The sequence below is a fragment of the Podarcis erhardii genome (assembly GCF_964252035.2).
Source record: "Podarcis erhardii genome assembly, chromosome: 3".
NCBI classification, from domain to species: Eukaryota; Metazoa; Chordata; class Lepidosauria; order Squamata; family Lacertidae; genus Podarcis; species Podarcis erhardii.
Genome location: NC_138507.1, coordinates 103,157,778 through 103,171,272, shown reverse-complemented (window position 1 = coordinate 103,171,272; position 13,495 = coordinate 103,157,778). Strand labels below are relative to the sequence as shown.

The 13,495-nt window shown below is 40.4% G+C and overlaps 1 protein-coding gene across 2 annotated transcripts in view; it reads right to left on the bottom strand.

Annotated features, from left to right (window-relative positions):
* CAMKMT (calmodulin-lysine N-methyltransferase) overlaps positions 1-13,495 on the bottom strand; it is a 238,823-nt gene that overhangs the window by 32,656 nt on the left and 192,672 nt on the right. For both annotated transcript variants that reach the window (XM_081854972.1, XM_081854973.1), the window contains one exon: positions 7,848-7,908. In XM_081854972.1, the coding sequence (XP_081711098.1) occupies positions 7,848-7,908 (61 nt within the window). The remainder of the gene's footprint in view (positions 1-7,847; positions 7,909-13,495) is intronic.

Below are 13,495 nucleotides of genomic sequence, written 5' to 3'. Positions count from 1 at the left end.
ATCTGTAGCCTTCCACATCCTGAACTCTTGTACCAGGTGATAAGGCTAGCATGTGCCTATTTTACTTCTGCCACCTTCTGGCAGAACAATGTTCTCTCCATATATATTGGTAGTTTTCACTGAGGGGAAAAAACAAGCTCTTCAGCATCAGGTAGATATGATGGCAACTTGGGGGAGATGACTTTCTTCAGGCAGAATAAAGGCCCTATCTGTTTAACACAGCACACATAAAACACAGAAACAGTACCATGTGCAGAAACAGTACCATGTACAGTCCTTGTTGGGTTGCACAATTGCTGGAGACAGGGAGGGACCATGAAAGAAAGTAGATGGCTAGGCTAAGACCATTCTCTCTGTTTGCTTTACGTTTGCAAGGAGAAGGACTGCATAGCGGGGGCAGAGCACATGTTTCACATGCCAAAGTTCCCCAGGTTCAATCCCTGGCAACTTCAGATTAAAGGGATGAAGCAGCAGGTGGTGGGAAAGATTGCCACTTAACAACCTGGAAGAGTAAAGACAATATTGGAATATGGGTTTACACCAACTCAGAACATTGGTCCGTCTAGCTCAGGACTGTCTATGGTGGCTAGCAAGAGCTCTCCAGCGTTATTGAGGAGAATACAAAGATGCACAACTTTATATCACCACGCACCAGGAAAGGCTGTTCACAGAACCCTGGCATCCTTTTGAGGGACAGAATAGCTTTCCAGTAGCAAAGTGACCCATGACACCTTGAATATTGACAATATAGTGACCATACAGGAACAAACTGTGTGACACACCTTCTCAAACCATATGCGTCATGAACTTTGTAGCTGGTGTACAGGAAACTGCATCATCCCAGTTGCTATGTCTGTCCCCTGTGCTGGCAGACTAAGTCGGACTATTGGTCCATTTAAATCAGGACTGGCAATTGCTCTCCAGAGATGTCAGGGTTCAAATCTGCAAAGCATGTGCTCTGCTACTGAGGAGCAGCACCTTCTGTTTGGCCCCAGGAAGCTGCATTATACTGAGTCAGACCCTTGGTCCATCTAGCTCAATATTATCTACATTGACTGGTGGTGGCGTTCCATGGTTCCAGACAGGGTACATTCCAAGTATCACTTGGAGATGCCAGGGATTAATCCTGGGACCTTCTGTATGCAAAGTAGATGTCCTACTACTGAGCTATGGCCTTCCAGTCTATCACTGGTCTTCACTTCACTGTGTAACTTTCCAAGGACTTTCCAAGGACATCTAAAGTTACACATTATTTCTCATTAATAGGGTATCCATTCCCCCCCAAGTACCAGTACTTAGAAGAAGAAGAAGAAGAGTTTGGATTTGATATCCCGCTTTATCACTACCCGAAGGTGTCTCAAAGCGGCTAACATTCTCCTTTCCCTTCCTCCCCCACAACAAACTGTGAGGTGAGTGGGGCTGAGAGACTTCAAAGAAGTGTGACTGGCCCAAGGTCACCCAGCAGCTGGATGTGGAGGAACAGGGAGGCGAACCCGGTTCACCAGATTACGAGTCTACCGCTCTTAACCACTACACCACACTGGCTCTGAAGTGCCGTTACTGTAGATCTTCAGTTGCATTACCAAGAAATCTTAAATGCTCCAGTGGTAGGAGAGAATGAGATTATGACAATATCCTGTATATACTCTGAGAATAAGTGGTTTATTTTTATCAGGTACAGTTCTGTGCTTTGTTTACAGTCAGGCAGTCTGCTGCTTTCTCTGACCTTGATATCAGCACCTGATTTACACCCAGGGCTACTGGAAAACTGTTCAACCTCAGATGTTCCGATTATTGTGCCTTGGCTGCCAATTCTCATGGGCAATATTCAAGTCATCATGGGTCACTTTGCTACTGGAAAGCCCACAGTGATGACAAATCTCCAGCAGGGTTGTGAAACTTAGCCTGGCCTTTGGAAAGGCCATCATAAAGGCCTTTGGGAGAAGGTGAGACAAAACTGGCTGTGAAATTGGAAACACAACTTCTCTACGCTTTCATGTATGGTCACTAAGGTTAAATACCTTGACTAATTCCATCATAGGTGCTTTGAAATTGTGAATATAAAGTAGGCAACCTATAGATAATGAAATGAAAAGGCACACTAGAATTTGACATAATTCCTGTGACAGGCGCATGGAACCCATGAATACTTTCCAAAATTTTAATCAATGATGGGATTTGCAGATGACGTAAATGTTACAAGTAGCTAGCATCTCATAATATGACAATAAAATTCAAAAATACCTTGATAAAAGTGGGGCAAAGCTAACAAAATAAAATGCATCATTGACAAATGAAAAAAAATGGTTTAGTTAACCATAATCATTTTGCACAGGTATAGAATGAGGGAAACCTGGCTATATATGAAAAGTATATTGGGTTTGTAGTCATTCACAAGCTGAACACAAGTTAGCAGTGTGATGCAGTGGCAAAAAAGGGCTAAAGCAATTTTTAGGCAGCATTAATAGTACCATAGTTTCCTAAACATGAAAAATGAGAGTTCAACTTTATTCTGCACTAGTCAGACTTCATATGGACTTTGTCTTCATGTGCGCTGTACTCTTTTTGGTGCCTGCTAAAATCATTCCTGTTTAGATGAACCTACCCAGATGCTTAGAAAGTTAAGATAATTTTAGTCTGTTTTAGTATTTTAAAGTATGGTTGCGAAATTTTCCTGATTTTTTTTTGTAAACCAGCTTTGAAGGTTTTTGTATTTTTTAAAGAACACAATCAAGCATTGTATAAATTTTATGAAATTGATAAGTAAAAAAGAAGGCTCCATGGAGGGAGTGTGCAGAGGAAGGCAGGCATCTTGCCAGTAGACACAGCAGCAGCAGCAACAACAGCAATCTGTTCAGCAGCAGTCTTAGTCAGACCATCCATCTCTGATGGAGCCAAGAGGAGAAGGAGATGGTTGGAGCAGCACCTGCAGGCTGGGTTTGCCCTATGGGAGATTTGAGAACAACCCACAGTGGGTGCCAGGGAAGCCTCCTGGGAATGGCAGGAGGATGCCTTGCTAGGCGGCTTGGGACCCTGTGGGTGCAAGTCCTGCTTTTGCCTTCCATCCTGGGCAGAGCAGGAGATCGGAACCACCCACAGGAGAGAGGGGGAGATCGGTTCCAGAAAGAGTGGGGGAAACCAGATCCCAGAGAGGGCAAGAGAAGACAAGGACAGTAAAGTTCATGCTTGAAGGGCAATCCTTCCAATATCTTCCAGATGTAATTGAGAAAGATAGCGTGGTCAGCGGAAGAAGAAGGAGCCTCTGGGCACAAGCTGAGAGGAGGCCAAGGAAGTGAAGCTCCTATCAGCACTCAGATAATAAGGACTAAGATAATAAGGCTAGAGAAGTCACCCAACTGAGATTCGACTGCAGGTGATCCTACCCTAGATAAAGGGTGGGAAGTATCCTGGGCTCTCTTATAGAAAGGTGGGTGGGGAAAGAATCCCCCAACAGTTAAGGTAAATAGAGGGTGTAGGGGGAAGGCATAACGTGTGATGTAATGGGTTAATAAAATGTTTAAAGAAGCATAATTGGCCAGCCTCTCTTTTGTATTTTGTGTGAGACATATGGGCCATAACTGTTTGAAAGCACTCCACCCCCACCTTGAGCCTTACACTCCTATACACAGACATGTGCTTGGCAGGCATTCAACATAAAATATAGTAAAGGTAAAGGGACCCCTGACCGTTAAGTCCAGTCGCAAACAACTCTGGGATTGCGGTGCTCATCTTGCTTTACTGGCCGAGGGAGCCAGCGTTTGTCCGCAGACAGTTTTTCTGGGTCATGTGGCCTGCATGACTAAGCCACTTCTGGCGAAACCAGAGCAGCGCACCATTTACCTTCCTGCCGGAGCGGTACCTATTTATCTATTTATTGATGTGCTTTCAAACTGCTAGGTTGGCAGAAGCAGGGACCAAGCAACGGGCGCTCACCCCATTGCGGGGATTCGAACTGCCGACCTTTTGATCGGCAAGCCCAAGAGGCTCAGTGGTTTAGACCACAGTGTCACCCGCATCTCCTATAAAATATGAAATATAGTACTATAGTACTATATTACTATATTCTATACACTATAAAATATAGTAAAGGTAAAGGTACCCCTGCCCGTACGGGCCAGTCGTGTCCAACTCTAGAGTTGTGCGCCTATCTCACTTAAGAGGCTGAGGGCCAGCGCTGTCCGGAGACACTTCCGGGTCACATGGCCAGCGTGACAAAGCTGCTTTGGCGAGCACAGCATTAGCGCAGCACACGGAAACGCCGTTTACCTTCCCGCTATAAAGGGGTGCTTTCGAACTGCTAGGTGGGCAGGAGCTGGGACCGAACGACGGGAGCTCACCCCGTCGCGGGGATTCGAACCGCCGACCATACGATCGGCAAGCCCTAGGCACTGAGGATTTATCCACAGCGCCACCCGCGTCCCTATAAAATATAGTACTATAAAATATAGTACGGCAACCTAAATAGGGACCTTGGTATTCGGGGAACAAAAGGCTATTGTTGATACTGTTTCTCCAATATACCATGTACAACCTACACAGAAGTGTGAGAAGGGCAGAACCACCAACAATTTTTTAATTGTGGAGGACGCAGGCACCTGACTGTAGCAATGTAACTTAAAACTTGACAGGGGTTCCACTCAGAGAGGATAAATCTTAGCTACCAAACAGATATATCTAGTCATAGAGCTCAATTCTGTAGTAGAGAACATGTTATTTTAGGGATACAAATATGTGCAGCAATGATTTTAAAATATAGCCAAGGCCTAGGTTTCAAGGGAACCATTATCTGTTTACACAACTTTGAGTAAGACCACTCACTAATTGAAAATATGCTTAAACTCATTTGGTTGGGGAAAAGCTCCTGTTAATTTCAGTAGAAATTGCCTGCAAGTATATATGTTTCAGGTGGAGAGAGATATTAGACAACGATATAGAAATAAAATAGTAAAATGGGTAAAAGGATGTTAGTCAAAATTTATATTTGCACAATTCAAACTGTTTTATGGTAGCATAGCACAGAGTATGCTATAAATAGTTTTTATTGATATGAAATATTTGAATGGGAATCTATAGGTACCAAAATGGGAAAGACCAATATGCTCTATATTGCAGTACAACATAGCTCATCTTTCTGTAATTAAATTATTTTATGCAGAGAAGGAAGAAAATGCTATTGCACTCAGCAAGTTAAACACTTGACATTTCCATCACAGAAAATGCAACATTTTAGAAATCTAGATATGTTTATTAATTAGTGATTATTAACACCCAGTAAACAACATTATGTCTTGTAAAAACACAATCTTTCTTCACAGCATGGAGCTGAAATCTATTATTCACTGATTCCATATGCTGAAATACACTCAAATGATCACAAATGACCTTAAACATTAGATAAATGTAAATGAGGACATTGTTGAAAATGTGCTTTTGATTGATATCTAAAAGACCAGGTTGTAAATCTTGACAAGAGATGAAGTCTTGCACACACTACATGGCAATTTGAAACCTGCATATGGGTGTGCATGAAACAAAACAGGGGTCTGTTCACAGTAAGCTGAAATCAGAGGTGTTTAAGGTCTTAAGAAAAGCACTTATTTTGGATGCTTGGAACCTGAAATGATATGGGATTGTATTAAGTTCGGTACATATGATAACAAAGGAACAATTGCTTTAAGCTGCCCAATGGTTTTGCCTCCAAGTTGGAACTAAAATATTAAGTAAATGCCCATTAAAATGGGCCTAAAACAGACCTATACAACATTGGTTTTGGCTATTCCATTTAGACCCGTAACCTCAAACATCAGAGCAGGCTGCAGCTGGACTTCAACAGCCTTGCTCTAGGACAGAGAAGGTAGATTGGAAGCTAAATTTTGTCATACAAAACAGGTGGTCCACCACTGAGTTGTGTTCCGGCCTCCAAACAAGACAGAGAGACAGTTAAGAGCAGAGGAAGAAAACATTTCCTGGCTTTCATCTGAATCTTTTGATAGAAATGGTTCAGTAACAGTACATTACGCTGCATTCCTAAGGACCCAGATTCAATCACGAGCACCTACATTCAAAATGATCCTCAAGTACCAAGAGCTAACCTTGGCAAGAATAGCTAATACTGACCTGGACTGACAACCGTCTGACTTAGTATATGGTAGCTTCAGACATTAATTGCTTTCTTAAACATAGATTAATTACAGTGTAAGGGCAATACAATTCTGTCTTTAGCTGTAACAGCCCCTGAGGAAAAATAAACATGTCTTGTTTGTGCTGAATCACTTAGTAAAGGTAAAGGGACCCCTGACTATTAGGTCCAGTCGTGGCCGACTCTGGGGTTGCGGCTCTCATCTCGCTTTATTGGCTGAGGGAGCTGGCGTACAGCTTCCGGGTCATGTGGCCAGCGTGACTAAGCCGCTTCTGGTGAACCAGAGCAGCGCACGGAAACGCCGTTTACTTTCCCTCCGGAGTGGTACCTATTTATCTACTTGCACTTTGACGTGCTTTCAAACTGCTAGGTTGACAGGAGCAGGGACCGAGTAACGGGAGCTCACCCCGTCGTGGGGATTCAAACCGCCGACCTTCTGATCGTCCTAGGCTCTGTGGTTTAACCCACAGCGCCACCCGCGTCCCTGAATCACTTAGTAGTGTCTGCTAAATACATATTTTAGTGAACGCTTCTTCAAGCTCTTCACACATCCTTCAGCAGGAATACTGCTGAGTATAGTGGTTTGATTATGGCCATCAGTGAAGTATTTATTATTATTATTAGTTGCAGTTGTTGTTGTAGTAGTAGTAGTATTTATTTTATTGTAGTAGCAGAGGGGGAATCGAATGTAGGACATCTTTCACAGCAGAAGTGATGGTGCTGAGGCAAGCGAATGAGGTATTATTGAGGTTTTCAAGTTTTTGTGACATTAGCATAGAGGAAGTCAGAGAATGAGGGAAATAACCAAGTAGTGCTGAATACTCCACAGGATCATAGGAAGCTGAGTCAGATCGTTCCATCAGTTCATTTAGTTCAGTATCGTCTTCACAAACTGGCAGCAGGTCCCCAGGATTATAGATGTGAGTCCCTCTCAGCCAGAGATGTCAAGGATTGAAAGTGGGACCTTCTGCATGCAGAGAAGATGTTCTTCCAGTGACCTCCCTTCTTCTCTTTTCCTTGAAGAGGTCCCTACTTAATGTTAGCAATTAAAATGGCAACCCTTCTTTGCAGGCTTGCTTGCATTTCAGCTGGTTGAAGATCTTTTGTTAAAGCTCTATGTGTCTTACAAAATGACTCTATATGCCGTCAGAATTAAGCACCACTGAGTTCAAGGGACCTTTATCCCAGAAGACAATGCACAGCATCGCAGAATGCTGAGTCTAATAAATCAGATTTTACACTGTGTACTGCTGCTTGTTGGTGTGATACTTCTGGGTTTACCTATGTGTAATAATGGGTCGACACAGCTGCCTCTAATTGGGGACTTTCCTTTGAGGTATGTTTATGTGGGATGTCATGATGGCCTCAAAATTGACCACTACACCACTGTGGCCAGTACTAAAAATGACCTTTTTGCATGTAGCTAAAGGTAGATGATGTGTAGCACAAGTTACTTTTTCTTGTGCATGCAAAGCAATATATGTTTCAGAATTTTGAAAAAAAGCAGTTTGGATTAACATAAAAAGCTAAGTGTTCAGTCAATACATGCTAGACTGGTATATAATTTTTGTCTGACAAAATTGATTCCAAGTGAGAGCCAAGCACAAGTCTGAAAACGAGCCAGCGCTTCATCCTCATCTTACTTTCATTTAGCATGGGTAAAAGTTCAGACAGAAACAATGTAAAAGAAACATCAGAAGTGTCTTACCAGCTTGAGACTGCTTGGGCTCTGAACTTCTTTTGGTTTCTTCTGATTATATCGCTTACATCTATAACACTGGTTAAGAATCATCCATAAAATAAAACTGATGGATCAAAATCTACTCATTTTTAATGGCAAATATTTCTGCAACCATAGTCATTATTATATATTATGAGCACACATGCGCAAGAGCTGCCACTTAATCTTGGTTAATCAATGTGAGGACCACTGCAGCTCATTTGCATCATGCTCAGATGTGGTGACCTTCAGATGTTGTCGGACTCCAACTCCATCCGTCCTAGCCAGCATGCCCAATGGTCCAGGTTGATGGGAGTTGTGGTTCCACAACATTTGGAAGGCGTCACATTCCAGATGTTCATGGTAGTAATGGGCTAACACACAATGACTAGTTGTGGTTGGGAATACACATCAGAATGTGCGCCCCATTGAGATGAACAACACTCACAGACACCCACCCTTAAGTGACCTTTAGATAATAATAATAATAATAATAATAATAATAATAATAATAATAATAATTTATTTGTATCCCACCCTCACCCTCAGAGCATGCAGCACCTCCCACCCCCATCACAAGCTTGCTGAAGTGTTTACACATCCCACCAAGGATACTTTAATTCCCCGATGGAAAGTAAAATGGATAAAATTTGTCATAATTAGCCATCAAATGTGAGAGGTAGCTGAAGGAACCCTAACTTTTAAACAGATATACATGAAAGTCACTTTATGTCAGTTAAACTTGCCCAGGGGTAGTCAACCTTTTTATACCTACTGCACACTAATGCATCTTTCTTGATGGTAAAATTTCCTTACCGCCCACCAGTGCTCGATGGAAGGAGGATTCAACTTGTGCCGTAGAACCCCCTACCACCCACCTAGAACCCTGAAATGCCCACTAGTGGGCGGTAGGGACCAGGATGATAACCCCTGAACTTGCCTTGAAACACATGTACTCTGGATTATTGAAGAAATCACCCCAAAGTCAAATCACCCTGGGGTATACATTGGTCTGTTAGCCTCCTCTTTCTCACCACCATTCCTGGCAAACTATCAACACTTTCTCATTGGAACCAGTGAACTGAGAAATTATTGAAAGTTGCCTGTTATTGTTGTTTATTAAAATTGTTATTCCACTCTTCCTCCTGAAGAAAGCCAGTACCTCCATCCTTATCTTATTTGCTTGGAAATCAGTCCCATGACTTTCAAGAAAACCCACTTCTGTTTAGAATTACTGCCTAGCCTCAAAACCAGGAGAGAATCCTTCCAGACATACATGCTTTGAATTGCCTTAAAAACCATGGACATGCAAAATGGCTTACCCTGAAGTAGCTACAGCAGCGTTTTGTATGAGGCAAGAGTAGCAATTCAATCCTGCTATGTCGTTGACCAGTGATAATGTGAGGTCAACAGGCTGCTTTATATTTAGCAGGTAGACTTGCTCTGACATAGAGGTTATAATAATATTGTTAGGGGAGTTGTCCTAGGTGAGTTGTCCCCATTCCCATTCTCACCGATTTATGTGCGAAATACAAATAGCAATGCTATTATGACACACATAGACTTGTGGGGAATCCCAGCATAGTGGTGTTTGTAGCACTGGCATGGATATAGTTGCCGCAGGAGCAGCTTGCAAATCACATTAGCGGCGTTTGCAAAGAAAAACACATTTCTCTAATGCATCACCGTTGAGAGTAACAGAGGCTCAGAAAGCCATAATAATGAAGTTTATGAACGTAACAGACATTTGTGTGTGTGTGTGTGTGCGTGTGTGTAACAAAACAGTAGAGATAATGTTGTTGCTGTGAAAAATACATTAAAAAAAGCCCTCTGGGTTTTGAATTATTTTTTTTTTGACATGTTTCCATGGTGTTCTGTGTAACACCGTGATCCAAATCATAGAGAAAAGAAAGGGCATGACTAATATCATAAAGAATTATGTATTATTTGGTTAATTAAGCAAATCTGCTAATAAAACATCGTATACTTTTTTTTAAAAAAAAATGCCTTCAATAATTTTGTGTAATCATGAAGGGTTCAGACCTGCATCCAACTACATCCTACACACATACACGAACATTTGTTACTCAAATCAAAATAACTTCTACATAGGATATGTTTATAGCTGGATGCAGGATCATAAACAACATATTTTACATAGTGCATAAATCTTTATTCTCCAGAATCCATTCTCAAGCTTCTCTTTAAAACCTAGATTTTCTAAGATTATTTGGAGAGCCATACACAATATAGCTATATTATAATATTACTGGTTTTTGTGGGGGTGGGTTGCATTGTGGATATTGTAATACACTCTAAGCTTGTCTCACATTTCTAGATACCATATTTCAATTCATACGTAAATGATAAACAAAAAGCTAAAATAAAGATCATTTTTAAGCAGCTTCCTGAACCATTTCTCCTCCTTGAAAGTCTCCATCAGTAAATGTGTAAGTTCTCAGCTGTATTTACATTAGTGCAAATAGTTTTTAAATATACCACATAACTTTCAGAATGAGATCTGGCTAAGAAATCTGTAGACTGGACCAAGACATGAATTTCAGATCATTATTTCATTAAAATTTAGAAAATACAAATTTGATGTTCAGGTACATTACCAAATTCACCTTTAATGCATTTTCTTTTTTCCTTTGGCAATCGATTTGACTACTAATAGAGCCATAAAACTATAAAAAGTAGGAAATACAATTTTAAGACAAAATAATACATTAATGGGACGCAGGTGGCGCTGTGGGTTAAAGCCTCAGCGCCTAGGACTTGCCGATCGAAAGGTCGGCGGTTCGAATCCCTGCGGCGGGGTGCGCTCCCGCTGCTCGGTCCCAGCGCCTGCCAACCTAGCAGTTCGAAAGCACCCCCGGGTGCAAGTAGATAAATAGGGACCGCTTACCAGCGGGAAGGTAAACGGCGTTTCCGTGTGCGGCTCTGGCTCGCCAGAGCAGCGATGTCACGCTGGCCACGTGACCCGGAAGTGTCTCCGGACAGCGCTGGCCCCTGGCCTCTTGAGTGAGATGGGCGCACAACCCCAGAGTCTGTCAAGACTGGCCCGTACGGGCAGGGGTACCTTTACCTTTACCTAATACATTAATAAAACAGTAGTGTTACTATGCAATGCAATTACTAACAAGTGTAATTTAATTTCAGTGCAGCTTAGGAAGTGCAGCTATACATTATAGCTTCTTATACCATAATATGGTGCTATATGAGCAGTGGCAGAGTTTTAAAAAGAATACATTCATGTTTGCATGGCGCACTACAACACACTGGAGTTTTATTGTTAAAAGTACCCCTAAATGTTATACAATAGGGAAAGAGATTGCTTAAAAACTGGAATAGTTAATATGGAAGCCGGCTTCTGTGTTCCTTATACCTGATATATATTGATTTTGTATTAAGAGAGCACATGCTTTGACATCCCTGTAGTAAATGAAATTATTACTCTCACAAATGAATTGGCAATAAACCCATCAAAGACTGATGGGACACAATACACTCAGTGGGTTTTTTTTGGGGGGGGGGAGTAAAAAGGTAAATCAAATCCCACCACCACCAACAAATTCAAAACTACACAAAAGCAGGACCCCTAGATATCCTCTATGAATAATGCTAATAATAGCAACAATAATAAGTATAACAATGATGATAACATAAAAGTGAATGCTCAGATGCAAAGCACTATTGCCAGGTCGATTTTCAATTACATTTCGCTGATGTATTCATTTGTTTCTTAATGTGTTCATCTTGCCCATTAAGAATAATTAGCAGGCTTGCTTAGTGATTTCCCGGCTTCTGACTGTGATTTTCTCTCTTCCTGGGTCGACACCATTTTGACTATATATATATATATATATATATATATATATATAGTAAGTGGCATATAATTTATAAGTTTTAAAGAAATTTAAAGGACAAAGGTAAACTCTAATTTTAAACAAGAAGGGTATTTTACTTTAATAGCTCAACAACAGAGCACAAAACAAGGCACTTTGTAACCCCCCATCACAGAATTGATAATTTTTGAAACGTATTTGCTTAGGGAAGTTTCTAGTTGAGTACAAATCTTTATTCAAGCATCCTGACAATGGCATTGAAAGTTATTGTGCATTTTAACAGCTTTGCAAGTTAATACTAAAACATTTAATAAATTCAACTGATTTTTTTGTGTTATTTCCATGTAAGTGTGAGGTCTGTAATATTTTTGTTTATGTTCTGTCCTCAGCTGCAATTCAGTGGGTTGATATGGGTAGTGTTTAATCTAAAGTATATTTGATAATTGATTGTTTCAAAGCAGTATATTTTGACCATATAGAGAAACAGAAAACAATTAGATTGTCATGGCAGATTTGCTTTGCAAAATCCAAAACTCCTAAAAAATTGTTTTTGTTTTTTTTAAAGTTATATTTGCATAATAGATCATTGGATGACACAAAGGATTTTGACACTGCAAGAAAACTTTATAATAGACCTGCGAGATACTGTTAAACCTGTCTGGTGCTTAATTTGTGATTCTAAAAATCTAAAAGTGGAAGCAAAATATCAGCCAGGTTAAATAAGTTCAGTTGGTTATAATATATCCTGATTCAACTCTATTGATTCTTAAAAATGTTTTCCTCATGTACATCTTTTACAGAGGTACTAGAGAAAGCAACAGTATAATGCATAACTATATGGCACACTGCAAAACTGTAGATTCTAGGTAGAAAAAAAATCAACAACATTTTCCTGGCTTAATATTATAAGAGGGAAAATATCCCCTTCCCCTTTCACCCCTACCCCCATTTTAAAGCACCTGTGTGTCACATTCTTAAAAGATGGGATAAGTGCCTAGGACTTCATCTTTGAATTCTCCAAGAATTTGACACAGATATCGCTGTATTGAGGTCCCCCAAAGAGGGCACAGTGTTCTTGAAGTCTGATTCTCGATATCCTTGCATTACCATTGTATGCATACTGTAAGCACACATTGTTTCCCTTAAAAAAAAAACAGCCTCACAACAGAATTAAATAAAATTGAGGGGGAAAGGACCTATCTTGTGAATACTAACAAAGAGATTTCTCCATAACTTTGACATGCCAGTATTCCGCCACTAAATGAAGACCCCTAACATGCAAATGTCATTATCGTCAAGAACCAAAGCAAACAGATACCTTCTGCGTTCCCCTCTCAATTTCTAACAGTCATTAATATTCACTATGGGACTTAGCTTGCATGTTATTGTAGACACTTAGTTAACTGAGAGGGAATAATTTGCAGTCATATTAAAGTGCAAATTTGTTTACCTGCATATGTACTAATTAGATTTAATAAAACGTATTCCAATACAAGAATGAAAACCTTGTTTTAAGAGAAATACTGGGCAATTGGTAATGAACTGAGTGGAGATGCATCTTGCATGAAGTTAGGGAAAGGTTACTATGAGTGATATTATGTGTACATGGTCTAAACATAAACAAAAAGTAGAAGCTGGGATAATATCCAATTAAGTGATACTCAGAGAAGACCCACTGAAATAATTGAGTCTACTATGAGTATGACTAATTTTTGATATCACTAATTTTGACTAATTTTGGATATGGGTAAATATATATGTAACACATATATTTATTCAATATAAAAT